This window comes from Garra rufa, chromosome 24 (assembly GCF_049309525.1).
Source record: "Garra rufa chromosome 24, GarRuf1.0, whole genome shotgun sequence".
NCBI lineage: Eukaryota > Metazoa > Chordata > Actinopteri > Cypriniformes > Cyprinidae > Garra > Garra rufa.
In genome coordinates, this window is record NC_133384.1 from 3,967,625 (window position 1) to 3,992,253 (window position 24,629).

General features: G+C 37.5%; 2 protein-coding genes across 2 annotated transcripts in view; one reads left to right on the forward strand and one right to left on the reverse strand.

Annotated features, from left to right (window-relative positions):
• Positions 1 to 1,681: 1,681 nt before the first annotated feature.
• pcolce2b (procollagen C-endopeptidase enhancer 2b) lies at positions 1,682 to 21,635 on the forward strand. Its single transcript, XM_073831251.1, has 9 exons — positions 1,682 to 1,925; positions 2,098 to 2,206; positions 5,589 to 5,844; positions 9,252 to 9,376; positions 9,603 to 9,739; positions 9,864 to 10,027; positions 14,978 to 15,061; positions 15,756 to 15,923; positions 21,027 to 21,635. The coding sequence occupies exons 1-9, from the start codon at positions 1,849 to 1,851 to the stop codon at positions 21,155 to 21,157; spliced, it is 1,251 nt and encodes a 416-aa protein (XP_073687352.1). The 5' UTR covers positions 1,682 to 1,848; the 3' UTR covers positions 21,158 to 21,635.
• A 30-nt stretch (positions 21,636 to 21,665) lies between these two features.
• Positions 21,666 to 24,629, reverse strand: part of trpc1 (transient receptor potential cation channel, subfamily C, member 1) — a 31,486-nt gene continuing 28,522 nt past the window's right edge. Inside the window, exon 13 of the mRNA XM_073831247.1 lies at positions 21,666 to 22,556. Coding sequence (XP_073687348.1) covers positions 22,329 to 22,556 — 228 coding nt within the window. The 3' untranslated portion in view covers positions 21,666 to 22,328. The remainder of the gene's footprint in view (positions 22,557 to 24,629) is intronic.

Sequence of the window (24,629 nt, forward strand, 5' to 3'; positions counted from 1 at the left end):
GTCTGTTTCATTCAAGGCTATAATACATCTGATTCGTGAAAAAAATATTTAAAAATAGAGATTATTACAATTTAACATTAATTAAGTGATATTAAGTTTAATTAATTTAGTCAAATGACGTTTTATTGAATTTAATTAAATGTCTAAATAAATAAATCCAAAATTTTATTTATTATACATTTGAATTAATTATATTTAAGATGCTGGTTTAATTTTACTTCGGATGTACAGACTCTAACTAGCTAACTAAATAAATAAATAAATTAAAAAAAATAGATTTTTATTTATTATATATTTAAATAATTCCTGCTGTTACACCCAAGCCAGTATGTTATGGCATAAAGATGCTGATTAAATTTTATTTCAGATGTACAGACTGCAAATAAATGAAAAAATAAATCCAAAATTGTATTTAGTAAATAATTAAATAATTTCTGACTGTTACACCCAAGATGTTACAGCATAAAGACGTTGATTTAATTTTATTTCAGATGTTCAGACTGCAAACAAATAAATACACCAACTAACTAACTAACTAATAAAAAATAAATCCTCATTTTAATTTATTATACAATTAAATTATTCCTGACATCCAGGCCAGTATGTTATGGCATAAAGACGCTGATTTAATTTTACTTCAGATGTACAGACTGCAAAAAAAAAAAAAAAAAAATTATTTATTATATATTTAAATTATTCTTGACTGTTACATTTAAGCCAATTATGTTATGGCATAAACATGCTGATTTTCTTTTCTTTCAGATTTACAGACTGCAAATAAATAAATAATTTTATTTATTATATATTTAAATAATTTCTGACTGTTACATCCAAGCCAATTATGTTATGGCATAAACATGCTGATTTTCTTTTCTTTCAGATTTACAGACTGCAAATAAATAAATAATTTTATTTATTATATATTTAAATAATTCCTGACATCCAAACTAGTATGTTATGGCATAAAGACGCTGATTTAATTTGACTTCAGATGTACAGACTTCAAATAAATAAATCATATTTTTTTATTTATTATATATTTCAATAATTCTTGACTGTTACATCTAAGCCAGTATGCAATGGTATAAACAGGCTGATTTAATGTTACTTATGGCATAATTTATTTTTATTTCAGATGTACAGACTGCAAGTGAGTAAATAAATAAATGCAGTTCTTTTTTATTATATATTTAAACAATTTCTGACTGTATTGTATTTTATGGCATAACGACCCTGATTTAAGTTTACATTAGATGTACAGACTGCAAACCTAGAGTAAGACAAAGACCACAATGTGCAACAGTATGTAAATAAAAGTAATAAATTACGTAATTAGAATATATTTTACTATTAAAGCCACGAGGTGGCGCTGTTATCGTTAATGCCGACTCTCTCTCTCTCTCAGCTGATAACATCGATTATTTGACAACTACATTAGTGGATATATCTTGTAAAGTGTGTAATAAATTGAACTCCTGCGTATGTACTTGAAAAGTAAAAAAATAAAAACTTTATTTTTTAAATTATGTTTTATTATTGTATTTTGTTAACAGTTGTTTTATTCAGAGTAGGGGCAAATGAATCCCCTCTCTTCCTCTCTCTCTCTCTCTCTCTCTCTCTCTCTCTCTCTCTCTCTCTCTCTCTCTCTCCCTGTATGTCTTTGATCACAGGTTTGGAAAAAGGCAGCTGTCGTGCTGCTCCCTCCTACAGTGCAGAACAAACGCTATATTCATCTGCCCCTGAAACTCCCCCGAGCAACTTCAGGACAGACGGAGCACAATAATATCATTAATGCAGCTGGACACAGACACGCACACCGTCTGATCTGATCCACTGTCAGTTCTTACAATGTGGAAGATCTGCGGTGTCTTGATCGCCTGGGCTCTCCTGCTCATTCTGCATGTGCGAGCTCAGACTCCAAGCAGGTAAGTTTCTTCAGTCATGATGTACAGCGAAAGCTCATGTATGATCACAGCGAGCGGCGCAGCGAATCTCACAAACCAATCAGCGTCATGATGCAATTCATCTGAAAGTTTTAGAATCCATGTAAGAAAAATGAATGCGGCATCGATGCAGATTTTGCTTTCTCTTGCCTAGACAGACCTTCACGTGTGGTGGGAATATCACAGGAGAGTCGGGTGTTATCGGTAGTCAGGGTTATCCGGGCGTCTATCCGCCGAATACCAAATGTGTGTGGAGAATTACAGTAAGTATGAAGAGACTCAAACTGATTTATTATGCATTCAGCTTGAATAAATGCCGACTGTTTTGGCTCTAATAGATAAAACTATATTTACATTGGTAAGGGATAATGTAAAGTTACATTTGATTCTGTGAAAATTAAATCCTACAGCAAAAATAAAACATGATATGTTGTTGCCATGTACAGTTAAATAGATTCTAAAAAGAAATCAGTATGGCAGAATTAACCAATCATCATGCAAACGTAGTGACATCATCGCTGTAGGTTCGACTTCCAATATGCAGAGTTTTTCTACAAAACAATAAATACAAAATCAGCATACTGCATATGAATGTATATGTTTTTTCCATCCACAATCCATCCAGTGTTGCAATTTTGCTACTTTTACACTCTAGCTGTGGGTTGTTTTTAGTCCACTTAGGGTTATTGATGGAGAGAACCTCCCATGGAGGGGAAAACCACAGAGAAACCGTGATTGGGCTACACAGTAAAAAGATTTAACTAGTTTCAACTTAAAAACTTAAGTTCAGCAGCTGCCTTAAAGGTGCACTGTGTAATATTTAAGATGATCTCTAGACAGAGTTGCAATCTAATATACATAACTATGTTTTCAGGGGTGTATAAAGACCTTACTTAATGAACCATTATGTTTTTATTACCTTAGAATTATCAGTTTATAGCTACACACACCGCGGGTCACATGGAAGTCGCCGTTATGTTTCTACAGTAGCCCTAAACGGACAAACTGCTCTACAGATCGCGTTTCATCACTGTTGTTCTTGCGGAAAAAACACTGACACAATGATGAACAAGTAACAGTAATATTCACAATAACATCGTTTTATTGAATAGTTAAGTAAATATAATTCCTTAATTTACGTTTTAAAATAAATCTCATTATTCGTTGCTGTAAAACGTGACATATTAATCTTCTGTGGGCTACCGTAGTTCTGTAAAGGGAGGGGTGAGCGGTGGACTCACAACCTCACCGCTAGATGCCGCAAAAATCTACACACTGCATCTTTAAAATTTTAAGTTAAATCAACTTAAAACTTTAAGTTATTTCAACTCACATCAACAAAATCAGTTAAAATGACTTGTACTTTTAAGTTGATTTAACTTATGAGTTAAAATTACTTGTAGTTTTATGTTGATTTAACTTAAAATGTTAAGGAAACTGCTGAACTTACCATTTTAAGTTGAAACTAGTGAAAACTTTTAACAGTGTAGTTTTAATTACCAAGACTTGGCAACCCTGAGTCCATCTATAGTACACTTTAGGTACTAGTATGTACATTTCAGCTCCTAATATGCCCCCTTAGGGGTAAATAAGGTACAGAGCTGTACTTCTTGAAAATGTACTGCTTCAGTGACAGCTTTTATACATTTTTTTTCTTAAAGTGATATATGTCCAGGATAGTATTCATACACATCTGCAATAATAAATAACATACTTTATCAATAGAGCTTCTGTGAAAATTAAATACTGCAGCAAAAATGAAACATGATATGTTGTTGCCATTGTAAAGTTAAATAGCTTCTAAAAAGAAATCAGTATGGTAAAATTAACCAATCATCAGGCAAAACGTAGTAACATCATCGCTGTAGGTTCGACTTCGAATATGCATAATTTTTCTACAAAACAAAATCAGTACCTCATTTGAATGTATATGTTTTTCCATCCACAATCCATCCAGTGTTGCAATTTTGCTACTTTTACACTGTGGGTTGTTTTTAGTCCGCTTCGGGTTATTGATGGAGTGGACCTCCCATGGAGGGAAAACCACAGAAAAAAATGTAATTGGGCTAGTTTTAATTAGCAAGACTTGGCAACCCTGAGTTCATCTATAGTACACTTCAGGTACTAGTTTGTACCTTCCGGCTCTCTTATAATAAGGTACAGAGCTGTACTTCTTGAAAATGTACAGCTTCAGTGACAGCTTTTATACCTTTTTCTAAAAGTGATATATGTCCAGGAATGTATCCATACACACCTGCATTTATAAATAACAAACTTTATTTACAGAACTTCTTCTTTGAGTACCGTGTATGCTGTGAAAGTTTGTCTGAGTTTTACTAAGTAAAAACCTTGTGTTCTAGACATAATCTTTAACAAGTCTGTGAGTTTTTTGAGTTTGAATGTGTCTATGTTAAGGGTTTTAAGGTGAAATAAGTAAAGTAAAATGTATTAGGAATTTAAAAACTGCTCTGAGTTGCATGTACTGTAATGATGATGCAATAGAAAGTCGTGGCAAGAATCAGTGTGTGTGTGTGTGTGTGTGTGTGTGTGTGTGTGTGTGGCTTGGCTGCTGGCCGCATTACATCCTTGTGGCAACTCCAGACTCATTCGAACATGTTATTGCATTGGCATCATTGCATATAAGAGACTCAGAGACTCAGTTGTTGACCTGTCTGACTAAGAGAGTTTTTCCACTTTATTTTAAGAATCTTAATTATGCTGTTTAATGTTTTCCATGTCGCTGCAGAAAAATATACTGTATACTATAATCTATTGAAATAGGAATGATGCGATCTATTTTTTCAGCATTTTTGTGTATTTTAACCCTTTCCAACAATGACTGTATGATTTTGAGATCCATCTTTTCACACTGAGGACAACTGAGGGACTCATATGCAACTATTACAGAGGGTTTAAACATTCACTGATGCTTCAGAAGGAAACACGATGCATTAAGAGCCAGGGGTGTAAACTTTTGAACAGAATGAAGATGTGTACATTTTTATTATTTTGCCTAAATATATATATTTTATGTACTGCCCTTCAGAAGCTACATAAGGTACTTGCATGTTACCCAGAAGAAAAAATAAGTTAAATTTACCCTGAGCTCAGTGTGAAAAGATAGATCTCAAAATCATACAGTCATTGTTGGAAAGGATTCATATACACAAAAATGCTGAAAAACCAAAGAATTTGTGGGACCTGAATGATTTTTTCCAAAGAACAGCAGGCAGTTTAACTGTTCAGGACAAACAAGGGACTCATGAACAACTATCACTTAAAAAAACAGTTGTGGATCATTCAGATAACAACACAGTCTTAAGAATCAGGTGTATGTAAACTTTTGAACGGGGTCATTTTTATAAGTTCAACTATTATTTTCTCTTGTGGACTATCTTATTCAGGTCAGTACTAAATAAAAAATATGCATTTTGTACGATCCCTCTTATTTTGCTAAAATAATTACCATTTTGCAGATTCTGCAAGGTGTATGTAAACTTTTGACTTTAACTGTATTAGTCACACATAATCAAATAAAAAATGTCAGTACAATATAAATGGATGACTATAAAGTCTTGCAGATGTTTGTAAACAGAAATGCATTCTGATATAGTTGGGTCTCAACATGACGTTTGCTTCTTGCAGGTTCCAGAGGGCAAAGTGGTCGTCCTCACGTTTCGTTTTCTGGACTTAGAAAGTGACAACCTGTGCCGGTACGATTATGTGGATGTTTATAGCGGCCATGCCAATGGACAGCGTCTCGGACGCTTCTGTGGGACGTTCAGACCAGGAGCCCTTGTTTCTACAAGTAACAAGATGCTCCTACAGATGGTGTCCGATGCCAATACAGCTGGCAGCGGCTTCATGGCCATGTACTCTGCTGCAAACCCAAATGAACGAGGTAAAAACATCATGAACATGGACCATGAAATTGGCAGCTAATAAGATTGACTTGATCCGTTCAACTCGGCAGAGCTAAAGGAGTTTTGTATTTGTTTTCAGATGTAGTTTAACAGCTTGTTCATATTTTTTCTCTTTCTTTACACCTTTCCCTTACTTGCATCCAAAATAATCCATGTTTCCGGCCGTAATTTCACATATTATTTGGCACGGATTGTTTTTAAGAGGGCAAAGGTCAACTTTAATGAGCATTTAAGAGCTGTCTGACAGCTCCTAAAGAAGTCAGAGGTTTCCATTTAATAAATCACTGTGATCCTGTCGTTTCACACAAAAGGAAGAAGAACCTGGTTTTAATTTCAAGTGTTAAACATAAAGGGATTTTCTCTGCAGGGTCTGACAGTTGATTTAGATCACTCTGGAAGGGCTGGAAGCCGGAGAACATTTCTGTGTATTTCGTGGCATGATGTGGAATTTCTCACAGACGGTTTTCCAGTGATTCAGTGATTGGTCAGACCCCCAGAGGCCGTCTTGCTCACTGAGTAACTGTATAAGTGGCGGGACGTCTGCTTGGCCAGAACAAGACAGCTGGAATTTTAGTGATTTAGACTGTCTCTGTTTTTTGTCCATCAGTGGTTAATGGACAGCTGTTGTGTTGGTAACAATGGAAGTTTGCAGTCATCACATCATGATCACAGATGTTATCAGCTTTTAGTTTTGTGCTAAAAGTGCTTAGTTTGGTTACTAGTTATGTGTGAATCTCACATTCTTTCTGTTACCTGCATCCAGATGTTTCGGTTTATTTGTCAACGAACATGCATCATTTTGCATCATCTGGTGGACTTTTGACAACTCCAGGGCACAGTTACCAATTGAACTCCTGAATTTTGCATCCCTGCTCATGGACAGTCAAATTGATAGAGGAGTGTGAAAGTTTTTGGCCTTTGGCAAAACCTTTGGACACCAAAATTTAGAATTCGTAAGGTCAAGATTTAATAGTTCTAAAAACCAATTTTTTCGAACTCCTCCTAGACGGTTTGTCTGATTTTCATTAAATTTGGCTTAGATCATCTTCAGACCATTCTGGTAAAAATTATATTTTGGGCATTGGTCATTTCGAATTTTGTTGTAAAATTCTATATTTTATGAAACTCTGTATGTGTCATTGGCACAATTTTCAAAAATGCTAATAACATTTGATTCAATTTAGCCTATTGCAATGATATATTATTTGGGTTATGTCGAGAACATAGAGACCAATTTTACCATAGCTGGCTGAACTTCCTGTCTGCCATTTAAATTTATGTTTTTCGAACTCCTCCTAGACCATTTGTCCGATTTTCATCAAATTTGACTAAGATCATCTTCAGACCATGCTAGCAAAAGTTATGGATTTTGTGTCGATATACAAAATAGTTTTTGTCTGAGGCTGTATTTCTGCAAAGCTTTGACATATTTACACCAAACTTTGTATGTCCCATCATACTTAAAAGCTATAATGAAATTTACAAAAATGCTAATAACTTTTAATTCAATTGGCCTATTGTAATGAAACTGGTCTCAATATATTATTTGGGTTATGTCGAGAACATAGATACCAATTTTACCATAATTGGCCGAACTTCCTGTCCGCCATTTTAATTTATGTTGAAAACCTACTTTTTTCAAACTCCTCCTAGACTGTTTGTCCAATCTTCACTAAAATTTAACTCAGATCATCCTCAAACCATTAATAATTAAACTAAAAAAAGTTAATAACTTTTCATTACATTAGTCTATTGTAATCAAACTGGTCTCAAAATGTTCCTCGGGTAATGCCGAGAAAATAGATAACAATTTTGCCATAGTTGGCTGAACTTTCTGTCCGCCATTTTAATTTATGTTGAAAACCTACTTTTTCGAACTCCTCCTTGTCTGTATGTCCAATTTTCACCAAAATTGGACTTAGATAATCCTCAGACCATGCTGAGAAAAATGTATAGATTTTGTGTTGATATATAAAACGCATTTAACACATCAAAGAATTTGCAGGTATGATGCCAAACTTTGTCTGAGGCTGTATTTCTGCAAAGCTTTGACATATTGACACCAAACTTTGTATGTGCCATTGCTACATCACACTGACCACACCACATTCATTTGGTAACAGCGACACCTATTAGTCAAAATTGATGAACCATGGACCATTGGTCCAATTTTCACCAAATTTGACAGAACCGTTTTAGTATAGCGCCGCTATAAATTTGAGGCATGATGCCTAAATGACTCTTGAGGCTCTATCTCTGCAAAGCTTTGACATATTGACACCATACTTTGTGTGTGCCATTGTCATCTCACACAGAACCCACCATATAGATTTGATAACAGCGCCACCTATTGGTCAAAAGTGATGAGCCAATGAATCATGAAAACAATGGTTGTATTCAGAATTTTTTTTAGCCATTTTAAATGAAATTATCCTCAGTTACGCATTGTTGTAGGTGGGCTGATGCTCCATGCCATGCTTAGCTCCTCATTTTGCAGCTGTTTTGCTCGACCCCTTAAATGCTGCAAGCAGCTATAGTTTTATTATTTATTTGTGTCCTAAGTAGTTCATTGTATCTATTCATTATCATTAGATCTCATTACTCTAATATAGTGATTTGTACTGTATTCAGAATTTTTAAGTTAGTGGGCATTGTTTAAAACTATCATTGGTTGGACGAAGAGATGGTCCTACCTCAAACTCACAGCATTGGCTGACCCCGTGTTGCTGTTTCAGGCTGGTTCGGATGCCAAATGAACTTTTCTAGGAGGTAAACATACAAACTGCTTACGTTTAAGATAAATTAGCACAATGACACTTGGATAGAACACAGAATTTTCACATCTAAAAAAAAAATCTTTTATACGCAAAACATTATTTCTTTTGATTTTGGGGTGAAATATGATTTGAGGCATTCTTGATTGGTTTAGCACCAATCAGTATTTTCTTTTTAGCATAGCATAGTGATCCAAAGACCTGTTTCAAATCGCACACAGAGAGGTATATAGTGCATTTTATAGTCGTCATATTTTCTGGTGCACAAAGCTTTTTGCGGGATTCAGTTTTAGAAGCAGCAGCTCTGGATAAAACGTCTCAGATGTGAAGAAGGATTAAGTCTGGAACAGAACACGATCTTCTTTCCTACTGCACATTTAAAAGCACCACGCTGGGACCAACAAGTCTGTAAACTTTCTCATAATGACAAGACTGTAGGGAAGGGCATTTTAAAGCCAGCCGAATAAGATGCCGTGCAATTATCTCATGCATTCCTTTTAATTAGGGGTGAACGACCTCATGCTGGATGTTTGGTCTATGTTTAGTGTTCCTCTTGTGGAGTTTAAAAGAGGGAACATTTCCTAAACTACTGTCTGGATGGATGTTTACAGGGGATCAGTACTGTGGTGGGAGATTAATGAAGCCGTCAGGAACCTTCAAGACCCCTAACTGGCCAGAGAAAGACTATCCTGCTGGAGTCACGTGTTCTTGGCATATAGTAGCACCAAAGAACCAGGTGGACTTTTTTATTCATTCCATATTAGTTTCAAGTGTTTTTAGTGGATTGTTAATTCTTAACTTTTCTACATTAAGGAATCATACTCCAAAATTTGAAAAAGTCTATAAAAAGCCCAGCTTTGCAAGTAACGTTGATTTAAAGTGTGATGTGAACATTATTGCTGATATTTCTTCTGTGTGATTTGCAGATAGCTAATATAGTTTTTTTTATTTTTTATTTACAGATTATTGAGGTGAAATTTGAGAAGTTTGATGTGGAGAGGGACAACTACTGCCGTTATGATTACGTAGCAATTTTTAATGGTGGAGAAATTAATGATGCAAAAAGAATTGGGAAATACTGTGGCGACAGCCCACCAGCGTATGTATCATATATGTTATATTAGCCATATTAAATCAGTCCTTTGCTCTACTTTCAATATATAAACATGTAGCTTGCAGCTGTAGCGATACTTGAGTATTATATTATATTCTTTCTGCTTTAGACCTGTGTTCTCAGAGGGGAATCAGCTCTTCATTCAGTTCCTCTCAGATCTCAGTTTAACAGCGGATGGCTTTATTGGTCATTACAAATTTAGACCGAAGAAGTTTCCCTCCACAACCGTTCCACCAACCACGACAGCACCGCCCACCACCACCAGACCTATAAGTGAGTACACCCACAAAACCTGCTGCTGAGGCAATTCTGTCTAATCATACTGTGTGGATCTGGTGAGTTTAATGTTAGCCAACATTGCAGGGGTACTCATTAAACATACCTATTGAAAACACCAACTTCAGCGTCCCCAACATGAATTTAAAGGGGTCCTATTATGCTTTTTCACTTTTTGAATTTTAGCCAGTGTGTGGTGTGTATGTTTGGGCATAAAAAAACATCTACAAAGTTACAAATCTCAAAGTCCACTCCAAAGGGAGATATATAGGTTAGGGCTGGGTATTGTGACCAATTCGGCAATTCGATTCGATTCTTATTTTTATGGTTTCGATTCAATTCGATTCCGATTTCGATTCGATTCGATATCGATTAGCTATCAATATTTAATTTAAAATGTTAGTTTTGCAGACATGGGATCCATATTTTGATAGAAATGCTGGTAACTGAAACTCTCCTACTTAAGTTTATTACTGAAATACACATCTACATTAATAATAGGGTGCACACAGTTGTTTATTTTAAACAACTTTTATTTTAAATGAACACTGTAACAAGAAGTCATAAATATGTGCATCCATTGTACACCATGTAAACAAACTGCAAAATGCACATTACTGTAAAAAAAAAGACTGTAAATGTGCAACAGTGAAATCTATTAAGAACTTCAAACATGTTTAAGAAATGAAACATTTTTCTAAATTCAAAACGTTCAAAACAGGCCCATTATAAAGCCCTTGTCTGCGTATACAAAGCATTCTAACTGTCCATAAAACTAACAGTTCTTAACTACAGCCTTATCTTTTTTGATAACCAGATTTTTCTGCAAAAAAAGCAGCTGAGCAGTTGAGAAAACTCTCTCAGCAGGAACACTAGTGACACCTTCAGGACGAGAGGGGAATATTCATATCCTCTTACGTGAAACACGTGCATTAAAGGGATAGTTCACCCAAAAATGAAAATTTGATGTTTATCTGCTTACCCCCAATGCATCCAAGATGTAGGTGACTTAGTTTCCTCAGAAGAATACAAACGAAGATTTTTAATGAAAACCGGTGCTGTCTGCCAGCCTTATCATGGGTGTGGATGGGCACCAGACCTTTAAAAGTAAACTAAAACATGCACAGACAAATCCAAATTACACCCTGCGACTCGTGACGATACATTGATGTCTTAAGACACGAAACGATCGGTTTTTGAGAGAAACTGAACAGTATTTATATCATTTTTTACCTTTGATACACAGCCACGTCCATCTGTAATGTGCACGAGTTTGGCATCAGTCACGTCACATGAGCACGCGCTCTAGCGTAGAATACGCAAACGCCGTAAGGGGAAATCAGTGAAAAGTCCCGGATGAGTTTGCGCAAACTAATGTAATCTTTTAGCTTTAAATCGGTTTAAACAATCAGGATATGCGCAAGTAATTACCATTTTGAATAGCCGCTATACCCACAATCTCTGTGCTCTGTGTAAACAATGAGTGTCGTATACATGCGACAGATCGCTTCCGGCGTTTGCGTATACTACCACAGAGCGCGTGCTCATGTGACGTGACTGATGCCGAACGCTTACTCAGGAGAGATGGACGTGGCGTTGTAACAAAGGTAAAAAATGATATAAATACTGTTCAGTTTCTCTCAAAAACCGATCGTTTCGTGTCTTAGGACATCAATGTATCATCACGAGCCGCAGGGTGTAATTTGGATTTGTCTGTGCATGTTTTTGTTTACTTTTAAAGGTCTGGTGCCCATCCACTCACATTATTTGGCTGGCAGACTGCACCGGTTCTCGTAAAAAATCTTCGTTTGTGTTTTTCTGGGGAAACAAAGTAACCTACATCTTGGATGCATTGGGGGTAAGCAGATAAACATCAAATTTTCATTTTTGGGTGAACTATCCCTTTAAGAATCGATTCGGGGATTTCCCGAATCGATATCGTTGCGTTAAACTGAAGATCGATTAAAATCGGAGAATCGATATTTTTTACCAAGCCCTAATATAGGTTTTAAAAAAGCCCTTTTCAAGAACTACAACGAATGGCTCATTTGGACTACAGCATTTGTTTTCCTGGATGTTATGATGTCTCAATGTAAATCCTGCCTACGGAAATTCAAATTGTTGTTGGGTGGGGAGGGACGAGGTGGAGGATTCGCCTAACTAGCGATGTAGCATGGACAGCCGCTTCTGGGATGCTTCAGCGATGCTTCAGAGATATAAATGCGAGCATTAACTAAAGTGTCCTTGAACTGCTCCAGTAGCCATGTCAGAGCCACGTCGTTGACGTGTGCGGTATAGAGGGTCGAAACACGGCTGATGTAAACACAAGTGTTAGATGCGCCGTAGACGTCCGCGGTGTGTGGTAAGAGATTTATTCATTATACAGTGTAGATAGCTTCACTAGCCTTATGCTGAAGCTGGTTTCGGGCATTTAAAAAATTAAATAAATTAGCACAATAATAATAATAATATCATGTATTGGTGATCTCGCAGGCTGACGATAGGACCAACACTAATGTAGCTTATTATTTACTCACCCTCCATGCGTCCTAGGTGTATATGCCTTCCTTCTTTCAGACGAATGCATTCGGAGTTATATTAAAAATAATCCTGGCACTCCCAAGCTTCACAACGGCATAGACTGAATGGCATAGACAAGTGTTTCTCTCCATCAGTCCAAAACAAGTCAGTTAAAATCGGAGGGGGTTAGTAAAAGCCTCCTTTAGCGATCCGATGTGTTTTTGTAAGAAAAATATCCATATTTAAAACGTAAGAATCACTTTAATCTAGCTTGCGCAGTTGTACACGGAACTTGCTGCTTTGGGAAGGGGCGTGGCAGGACTGAAACGCCGTCTAAGCTGTTCGCCAATTGCAATGCAGTGGGACTGCTAACCAATCACAACACATTTGGTTTTTCGGAAGGTGGACCTTCATCAAACCCGGAACTAATCGAGCCATTTGTGCCAGTCTGGGGAGAAAGCTATTGTAATAATGCAAATTATGTGAAAAGTAATGCATTTTTCGAACCACCAAGCATGAGAGCATGTTCTAGTGCACCCCCAAAACAAAATAAAGACTTTGTAAAAGAGCATAATAGGACACTTTTAAATGCTAACATGTTTAGGGCCAGATTTACTAACAGTTTTTGCCAGCGTAAATCATCTTTTGGCATTAAAATAATACTCTCAGGATTTACTGAAAAGGCGTGAAGAGAGTTGTTTTTGCACCTGACCTTATTGAATATGCATTTGTAGGAGTTCCTCTTTCAGATGCCAAACTTATGGGATTAAAGTATTAAAATGTTTTGCTTTTTTTCCCATTTAAATTGTTATGAATTCTGTTTTAATGGTTAAATAAAATTTTAGTAATTAAGAAGCATGTCTAATTAACTAAAATAATAAAACTTACAATACAATTTAACAACAATTTATTAAAAGTTTAACAAACATTACATTTTTGTAATTTTTGATTTTGTAATATAATTATATTAAATAGTTTTTTTTATTCATATTATTTATAACATTTATTTTTAAAATTTAATGTTTTTTTCCTCAAATTCAGTTTTTTTTTTCTGTCATGTTTTTATTTTAGTGGTTTATTTAAAGTTTAATAATGAACAAGCAGCTCTAATCAATTGAATTCATGAAACTTCTATACTAAACTATATATTTATTTAATTATTGTTACAATAATTAGGCCCTGCAAAATGTTTTATAATCAAATCACCCTATTATAGTTATTTAAAACTGCAATAATATTTCACAATGTTACAGTTTTACTGTATCTTTTGATTTTACAAATGCAGCCTTGGCAAGCAAAAGAGACTTCTTTCAGAAACATTTAAAAATCTTACGGACACCAAACCTTCGTTTACGAAATATATATTGCCAGAAAAGACCACTTAGATAAAATCTTTAACGATTTTTTGATAACTGGAGTTTAATGGAATATACGCAGTTGAGGTCTTACTTGACCAAAATAAGAGGGATCATATAAAATGCATGTTATTTTTTTATTTAGTACTGACCTGAATAAGATATTTCACATAAAATATGTTTACATATAGTCCACAAGAGAAAGTAATAGTTGAATTTATAAAAATGACCCTGTTCAAAAGTTTACATACACTTGATTCTTAATAACGTGTTGTTACCTGAATGATCCACAGCTGTGTTTTTTTGTTTACTGATAGTTGTTCTTGAGTCTCTTGTTTGTCCTGAACACGTACTGCCTGCTGTTCTTCAGGAAAATCCTTCAGGTCCCACAAATTCTTTGTTTTTTTAATATTTTTGTGTATTTAAACCCTTTCCAACAATGACTGTATGATTTTGAGATTCAAAATAAGAAAAATTTACACATCTTCATTGTGTTCAAAAGTTTACACCCTGGCTCTTAATGCATCGTTTTTCCTTCTGGAGCATCAGTGAGCATTTGGACCTTCTGTAATAGTTGCATATGAGTCCCTCAGTTGTCCTCAGTGTGAAAAGATGGATCTCAAAATCACACAGTCCTTGTTGGAAAGGGTTCAAATACACAAAAATGCTAAAAAACCAAAGAATTTGTGAGAACCTAAAGGATTTTTCTGAAGAACAGCAGGCAGTTCAGCTGTTCAGGACAACCCAGTATTGAGAATCAAGTATACTTTTGAACTGTACTTGTATAATTTGGTGAGATCTATTTGATCAATATTATTTGTTCCATTGAATTATTTCAGTTATTTCAATAAATAAATATGTAAATGACAGAGAGGAATTTCAGACAAGTTTACATTCATTTCTTCTTTGATGTTGGCTTATCCAATTTCTGAGGCTTGTACCTAACCCCCAGTTCCTCAGTTTTTGCAAGGACAAACTGTACTCAAAGACAAGCTCTGCTGGCTCAGAGTCAGTTAGCTACAGTAAAACACTTTTTGAAGTCTTTTTTTGCTATCTCTGCTCTCCTCTCCAGCTTTGAAGTATTCTGCAGCGCTGTGTCAACAGAAATGCAAACGGAAGGGAACCCCTGAGAGCCATTACTGTTCCAGCAACTTTGGTAAGAGAAGCGCTTTGCAGTTGATACCAACTTTTTGTGCTGACACATGAAGACACACACACAAAGTGCAAAGTGAGGTTGGGAGCTTGTGGGCGGGGGAACAGAATAAGTGGAAACAAGCACCAATTGTTGGCATTTTGTCTAAGCGCATGTTTTTTATGGCTCCTTTTTCAGCGTGCTATCTTTGGCCTGCTGGTTTGTGTCAGTGTGTCTCAAAAGATTCCTTGAGCATTTTTTGCCATTAGCACAGTGGATTTGTGTGTGGGATACAGTGCCCTAGTGTAAATAGACTGCAGTGGACTGTGGGTAAACTGTTGGTAAATGGGAGTGTTGATTTAGTAAAGCTCTTTGGCCGCAGTCGCTGCCCCTGGAACAGGTCTGCAATGTTCATGTCCAGCAGCGGGCAGATATTTCATTCTGATTTCTGCTGTTTACATGGATTTGCATATGGGGAAATCCTGTGGTCGGTGGAGAGCAGAGTCACGTTGAGAAATACGATCTAAATGTGAACTAATGTGGAAAATTACATGCACGTCAAGTCAAATTTGTATAATCACAGACTTAATGTACTAGCCAACTCTGCAGAAATGAATAAACAGAAGTTTAGGAGGTCAGGATAATTAAAAACCCAAATTTAGGCATTAATTAGTAGTGTCTAAAGCTGTTTTTTATGTTATATGTTTCAACCCTTTAGTGATCACTGGAACCGTCATCACCGCTGTAACGCGAGGAGGTAGCATGTACGCCACCATCTCCATAATCAATGTCTACAAGGAAGGAAACCTTGCTATCCAGCAGGCTGGCAAAACCATGAGCACGAAGATTGTCATACTTTGCAAGAAGTGCCCCTATGTCAGACGAGGTAAATGCCTTTTTCAGCTTTTGTAAATGGTGACATTAACATGCTAGACAGCTGCTGAAACACATTATTGTAACCCCTCATACTAAATACGCAATTGTGCTCCTGTTAGTAATGCTTGTTTGTTTTTCAGTGTGCAAAAAAATTAATATTTCAGGTTATTTTCCACTTCTATTCTGGGAGTCGCATGATGTCAGTTACGTCAAACTGACATGGCTCCAAACACGTTTTCCACTTAACTAACTCAACTGTGAAAAGTTAAACCAAACTTTCCACAAATGTCTGCTGAACAAAAAGTTCCCTTGTTGTATTTTGTTTATGAAAAAACATACAAACTATTCCCAGTTCAAGCAGTTAGTTGCTCTTAAAAACTTGTGTGGCTTAATATAACGTAAATAATGTGTTTTATTGAAATATGTAGTAGAAAAAAGACCCATGAAAGATTTACGTTTCTTTTTTAAATATACATCGTTTTATACATACAGTATGTCACAAAAGTGAATACTCACCTCACATTTCAGCAACCATTTTAGTATATCCTCTCAAGGGACAATACTATAGAAGTGAAACTTGGATATATTTTAGAGTAGTCACGTGCAGCTTGTATAGCAGTATAGATTTATTGTCACCTGAATATTACTCAACATACAGCCATTATTGTCAAAATAGCTGCCAACAAAAGTGAGTACACCCTAAGTGAACTTGTCCAAAGTGTCAATATATTGTGTTAGCACCATTGTTATCTGGCACTGCCTTAATCTTCCGGGGCATGGAATTGGCCAGAGCTGCACAGGTTGTTGCTGGGATCCTCTTCCACTCCTCACAGAGCCGCTGGACGTTAGACACATGGTGCTTCTCCACCTTACACTTGAGGATGCCCCACAGGTGCTTGATAGGGTTCAGGTCTGGAGACATACTTGGCCACCCCTTCACCTTCAGCTTCCTCAGCAAGGCAGTTGTCATCTTGGTGGTGTGTTTGGGATCGTTATCATGTTGGAAAACCGTATGGCCTAGTTTCTGAAGGGAAGGCATCATGTTCTGCTTCAGAATGTACAGTACATAATGGAATCCATGTTTCCCTCAATGAACTGCAGCTCCCCAGTACCAGCAGCACTCATGCAGCCCCAGACCATGATGCTACCACCACCATGCTTGATTGTAGGCAAGACACAATTTTCTTGGTACTCCTCACCAGGGCATCGCCACACTTGCTGGACACCATCTGAGCCAAACAAGTTTATCTTATAGTCTCATCAGACCACAGGACATGGTTCCAGTAATTTATGCTCTTGGACAGGTTGTCTTCAGCAAACTGTTTGCAGGCTTTCTTGTGAGCCAGCTTCAGATGAGGCTTCCTTCTGGGATGACTTGTTGAAGTGTGCACCGTATGAGAACAGACAAGATGACCTTCTACTTCCGCAACCTTTAAAGCAATTCTGGCAGCACTCATGCATCTTTTTTTGAAGCCAGGTTCAAAGGATTCAACACTCTCGTTCTGCACCTGACGCACAGAATGTGTGCTCAACTTCATTGATCGGCCCTAGCAAGGCCTGTTCCGAACGTAACCCATCTTGGAAAACCTCTGTATGACCCTGACCACTGTAGTGTAACTTGGTTTCAGGGTGTTACTGAACCTCTAATAGGCTTGGCCATCTTTGTGAAGAACAACCATTCTAATTCTCAAATCCTCAGAAAGTTCTTTGCCATGAGATGCCATGTTGAACATCCAGTGGTCAGTATGAGAGAATTGTTCTTAAAGCACCAAATTTTCACTGCTCTAATACAAGATTCACAACTTTGAATGGTACTGTCAAGCAGACAAAAACCTAAACATGATGAATAAGACGTGGCTTTACATGGTTAAAAAACATATGCCAGGTTTTCACAATAAAACCCGCCAAATTGCTACTCAAAACTAGCCCAATCGCGTTTCGAGGGGGGTCCTCCATTAAAATCGCAAGTGTTTTGGTGGGATTTCTCTGGTGAAATTTGGATTCCAGGGGATAAATATCACATTTTTGGAGTCGCTTCAACCCGCAGACATGAAAAACAACCTGCGGCAACAGTGTTTAAGTAGCCCAATTCCTGTGGACTTGGCAACAGTGACTGCAGAAGAATACACAACTTGGAAAATAGAATACTGATAAGATGCCATATTGTGTGGCTTTTCGTTGTTATTTTCAGTTGACAGGCAACAACAGAATTGATGTAAGTATTCACTGCTTTCCTAGCAATAGAAAGAGGAGAAAAGAATGGGAAGATTGCTGTGGACAAATAAAACTTCCTAGCCTAGAATCTAGACGCGCCCCTAGCGGCAGCAAATTACATTTGCTTCCAAGGTCAGTCTAGTTACTCTCAATTCTCTTAAAATTCCGAAAAATCCAAGATGTACCTGGCCAATCACGAGTCGAGGGGCGGGCTTAACATGATGACGCCTGAGTCCTGACAGCGACCATAAGTTCCGTCAGACATGAATTCCTGGTTCTGTGAATTACGCGTGGAAAACTGAACAGTATTTATATAATTTTTTACTTTGGATACACAGCCACGTCCATCTGTCCTGAGCAGGAGCTCGTTACATATGAACGCGCTGTGGTGTAGAATACGCAAACACCGGAAGCGATCTGTGGCGTGTATACGACACTCATTGTTCACACAGTGCACAGAGATTGTGGATATAGCGGCTATTCAAAATGGTAATTACTTGCGCTTATCCTGGTTGTTCAAACCCATTTAAAGCTAAAAGATTACGTTTGCTTACGCAAACTCATCCTGGACTTTTTCACCGATTTCCCCTTCCGGTGTTTGCGTATACTACATCAGAGCAGGGTGTAATTTGGATTTGTCTGTGCATGTTTTTGTTTACTTTTAAAGGTTTAGTGCCCATCTATGTCTATTATTTGGCTGACAGACTGCACAGTGCACTGATTTTCGTTAAAAATCTCCGTCGCTCTGACTACGTCACCTGACAGACTAAGTCTCTGATTGGTTGTAGCGCTATCCTATTGCGTGGAGAGGAGTTTGAAAGACAACCGTTTATCCCACCCCTCCGGTTGAGCCCTGTCTATGGAGAGTGCCCAGACCCTACATTTATGTGGGTCTGGCTTGCCAGGCTAAAAACTTCCTAAAGACCTGCGTCTTTGTTCTTTTCACTTGAGCCCTGATGCCTTTGAGGCTTTTATTAGACCAAAGCTACTGAAAAAGCTTATAAACGGCAGAGACAAGAAACACTAGATGCCATCCTGGCAGGATGTAAATATTTTTAAATTAACGTAAATCTTTCATGGGTTTTCTAATACATATTTTATTAAGAGACATCACTTATGTTATATTAAGTTTTAAAAGTGCATTCAGTAGTATGGTGTTAATTTAACTCTTTCAACTCAGTGTTTTCACTGTTATAAGGTTATCAAATTATGTATCAACCCAGGAAGTGGTATAAGACTGTGCAAGCTTTAGAGGTGTTGCTTGAAGCTATCTACTAATGTTTTGATTGTCATTCAGAATGCAATCCAGAAGTAGTCTTTGACAAATATGCAGTTTTCTCAGCTTTTTGTTGGCAGGGACTTTTTTTTAAAAACGCTGATGGGGAAAGAGTTATAAGGTTTTACACGATAAGAACCACCTTATTTATTGGTTGTGTTCCATCAGTTATGAAATTCTTACACTTTTTGCTCCAAAATAAAAATAATAGCATATAAGTTTAGAACAACACAACACAGAGTAAATAATAGAAAAATGTTCATTTTGGGGTCAACTGTTCTATTAAGTTAGTGGCACATTAAGCATAGTGCTTGGTAGCAGTGAAGTTACAGTTGAGGTCAACAGTTTACATCCCCCTTTCAGAATCTGCAAAATGTTCATTATTTTACCAAAATAAGTGGAATCATACAAAATGCATGTTATTGTTAATTTAGTGAATTAGATATTCCACATAAAAGGTATTTACATATAGTCCACAAAAGAAAATAAATAATAGTTGTTACCTGAATGATCCACAGCTGTATTTTTTTATTTAATGATAGTTGTTCATGAGTCCTTTGTTTGTCCTGAACAGTTAAACTGCCTGCTGTTCTTCAGAAAATCAATCAGGTCCCACAAATTCTTTGGTTTCTAGCATTTTTGTGTATTTGAACCCTTTCCAGTAATGACTGTATGATTTTGAGATCCATCTTGTCACACTGAGGACAACTGAGGGACTCATTTGCAACTATTACAGAAGGTTCAAACACTCACTGATGCTTCAGAAGGAAAAACCACGCATTAAGAGCTGGGGGTGAAAACTTTTGGAATTTGAAGATCAGGGTAAATTTAACTTATTTTGTCTTCTGGGAAACATGAAACTATCTTATGTAGCCTCTGAAAGGCAGTACTAACTGAAAAATATATTTAGGCAAAATAAGAAAAATGTACACATCTCTATTTTGTTCAAAAGTTTTCACCCTCTGCTCTTATTGCATGTTTTTTTTTTCCATCTGGAGCATCAGTGAGCATTTGAACTTTCTATAATAGTTGCATATGAGTCCCTCAGTTGTCCTCAGTGTAAAAAGATGGATCTCAAAATCATACAGTCATTGTTGGAAAGGGTTCAAATACACACAAATGCTGGAAAACCAAAGCATTTTTGGGACCTGAAGGACTTTTCTAAAGAACAGCAGCCAGTTTAAATGTTTAAGACAAACAAGAGACTCATGAACAACTATCACTAAACAAAAAAAAAACACAGCTGTTGATCATTCAGGTAACAACACAGTATTAAGAATCAAGGGGATGTAAACTTTTGAACTATTATTTTCTCTTGTGAACTATATGTAAACATATTTTATGTGAAATATCTTATTCAGGTCAGTACTAAATAAATAATAACATGCACTTAGTAAGATCCCTCTTATTTTGGTAAAATAATTAACATTGTGAAAACTGTAGCAGCCAGACTTTGAAAGTTTTTTTTTTAATGACAAAATCTCACTGTCATATGTTTATACGGTATATAAACATATGGAGTGGATAGCGCGAGGCCCCAGAGAAAAGCTGATCCAAAGCCCCTCCTGAATGTCTCTGCCGTTCCGTCACTGCATTCAGGTTTTTTCTGTGTGTTGTCGCTAGGTTTGAACTACATCTTCATGGGCCAGGCAGATGAGGATGGCCGTGGAATGATCGCCCCCCATCATTTCATCATGACTTTTAAGGCCAAGAACCAGAGGGCCTTCAACATGCTGAAGAACAAACGCTGCTGAGCTCTTACAGACAATCTTTGGTCTCAAAATCCACACATGGATGTGTGATGTCTTCACATTTGCCCTGCATGTCCCAACTTCCTTCATCGCCCTCTACAGAGGAGGCCGAGGACTGTTGAAGCACATGGTCTGGATGGGCTCTCTTGGTTCCTACTTCTCTTCTTACTGTTGTTGAGCATCAAAATAGCAGCAAGAGCAAAAGTAGTAAGACATGACAGGTGAAGAAGGCTAGAATGTGAAAATCAAGATGATGGTGTTTTGAATGGCACAGTTTACAAAAATTGACTAGATTTATGATCAAATAGCAAAGTTAGACGAGCTTCGTTGCTGATGTCTAAAAGGCAATAAACTAGTAGCACAATGTTTCATTTTGTCTATAAAATATTTTGATAGAAACAGATTCCTAGTGGTGAATGTTAAGTTATAAATTATTTGTTTTATGAAAGAAAAAATAAAGTTCATTACTAAGTCTCCATGATTTATTTGGTATTCGTATTTTTGTAAATTTATTGCATTTTTTTTTCCAGAAGCAGATTTCAATGAAGATTTAAAAGAGCGTTCACATGGTCATGTCAGGACATCTGTTTCGAAAATTGCCTAGGGCTCAGAGTGCTTGACTATGAGGGCACTATTCAAACATTTAACTCTTTAGTAAACTCTAAAAAGGTCCATATTGTACAATTATTTTCAGGTTTATGTGTTTCTTTTCAGCATCGTGGATCTGCCCAGTACAGTTTAGGTCCAACCCTAATCAAACACACCTAAACCAGTTGATCCAAGTCTTCATGATCCCTTAACTAGATCAAAATACAAGCAGGTAAGAAATAAACGTTGGAGGACAGTTCGTCACCAGAAGCAGGGTTAAAGATTGTCGCTCTACAATGAAATACTTTAAATACTAAAAAGACTGCAACAGTCACTAAGAACTTATGCAAGTTCAATATAAAACATTTCTTCATAATAAATATTATTTATTTGTAAAGAATGACACTTTTAGAAAACAAGTAGGATGCGAGAATATTACATAAGTTATGGTTCTGCAGGCTTTGGTGTAGAATAAACAGAGCTTAATACTATTCCAGTAGAGTCCCAGGATTTTTTTCGTCTTCCAAAGAAAAAGAAGAAGAGCGTTGCTGAGCATGCTGGGTCACTTTTACTAAATGAACATGGCTTAGCTTCTGGGGTAAAACATGGCATATTTGGAGGTGCGGAAGCCCAAAAGGTCTCTCATTTCATTGCGGAACTTGGAGAGGTCTTGCCGCAGATCATTGAGGTTCTCTACCGTGGCCTGGTCCGTGCTCTGCATCTTCTGCCTTGTGGAGGTCAGGTAACGGTGCACAAGACAGCACATAATCTTCTGGTAATTCTCATCCCTTTTCTGCTTCAGGTTCCTCCATTCCTGGAAGCAAAGAGTTAGAGGGTCACTGGCAAACTGACTGTAAGGCATAACGTGCCTAGAGCACACCTTTTTTCCCCTAGCACTCCTAAAGACTTTTCCTACCTGGTTTAATTGTGTTTAAATTACAGCTGAAGGTAAAGCCTTCTGGAAGCAGGATTGGCACCCCTTGGTGTATATGCAGTTCTGTGTTATGTGTATATGCAGTTCTGTGTTATGTGTATATGCAGTTCTGTGTTATGTTGTACTGAATCCTGCATACCAATAGTTCTCATAAACAAGGGGTGTCAAATCATGTTCCTGGAGAGACATTAGTCGCGTTTCCACTGTCACTTCCGGGGCCTGATCGTGCCTCGTCGGTGCTTCCTCAGGGCCAATGGCCCGGGTTTTTCGGCCCGACGAAAACCTTGGGCCAAAGCGGGCCAGCTGGGGCTTGAGGCGTGGTCAAAGTGAAAGGTGGAGTTTATGCAAGGTTCAGATAAGCGTGCAGTCAGGTAAAAGTGTGTCTGCGGTAAGATGCGCATTTCGCATACATCGTGCAAAGAACTCAAAAACTTTAAATGAAAAATAGTCAGTACTGGTCTGTGGAAGATACCAGGGCTCTTCTAAGCATTTGGGCCGAGGACAATGTACAACACCAGTTTGACGGCGTCTGCAGAAACGAAGACGTGATAAAATACATCGTTGCTGAACTCGCAAAGCTAAATATCCAGCGCGCCACATTGCAAGTTCGAGACAAGTGAAAACATTATTTAAATGCATGTCTGATGAGTATCTATTCTTATTTAAACTTGGACAAATGCAAATAAGATCCTATAAAAATGAGATCTGATATATAAGTTGATTTACATCGTCCAAAAAAAACAAAAAACTGACCAACACACCTTGATAACATGTTAACATTTACTGTACCTGTACCTAAATAAAGGCATAAAAGATTACACTAGAAATACGACTGTGTAGTTATTTTTTGCAGATAGTATGCAACATTTTGTTTGATGTAATACCAAGTTAGACGAAAGATTTGTGTGTAGGTCATAAAAAAACAAAGCTTCTTTTCAAGTGATTTATTAATGTAATGTATTACAAATATTGCTGCTGTATAAACAACTGTTGTAGAGCACTTCTCGCATCAGAACAGACGTCACCAATATTACAAGGTGAGCGTTCAGCATCTTCATCATCGGCGTTTCTGCATTCACTGTATCCGGCTTCCACGTCGCTGTATTGGTCATTTTCGCCTTGCAGCTAACAAAGCCTTCGGCGTAAACGCCGCCGAGCCTCCGTCTACGCATCTTGGTTTCGCTGCCTCATCTTTCACCAAGAACACAAGAAAACAACCGCTTCGGTTCTCTCCGTTTTATTCGTTCGATGATCACACTACGGTGTCCTACCTGACATATTTTCAATTTTCCCGCTGAAAGGGGAGGGCTTTCGTGACATTTGATCCAAAGAGGTGTGTAACGGGCGGGCTTTAGGTTTGCGCAGCGAGGCTACTGGCTCGATAGTGGAAACGCAGCTTACTTTTGGCCTTGGTGCTTGCGACTCGAGGCCATTAGCCCCGCCCGGCACGCTCTTAGCACTGGCTCGCACTGGCCCGACAGTGGAAAAGTGGCTATTGTCCTGCAGAGTTCAGCTCCAATCCCAAGTAAACACACCTGAACCAGCTAATCAAGGTCTAAGTAGGCCAGGGATGGGCAACTCCAGTCCTGGAGCTTTATGTATGTGTGTTTGATTAGGGTTGAAGCTAAACTCTGCATTAAACTCCCTCCAGGATCAGGATTGGACACCTCAAGTTTGGTTTATGACAGGGGTGTACAAACGTGGTTCTGGAGGGCCACGTTCCTGCAGAGTTTAGCTCCAACTCCAATTGAACACACCTCAACCATCTAATCAAGATCTTCAGGATTACAAGTGACCTACAGGTAGGTGTGTTGGAGCTTAACTTTGCAGGAAATTGGCCCTCTTGGAGCAGGATGGGACACCCCTAGTTTGGTTTATGATAGGGGTGTCCAAACTCAGTCCTAGAAGGTTACTGTCCTGAAAAGTTTAGCTCCAACTTTTTCAGTACACCTG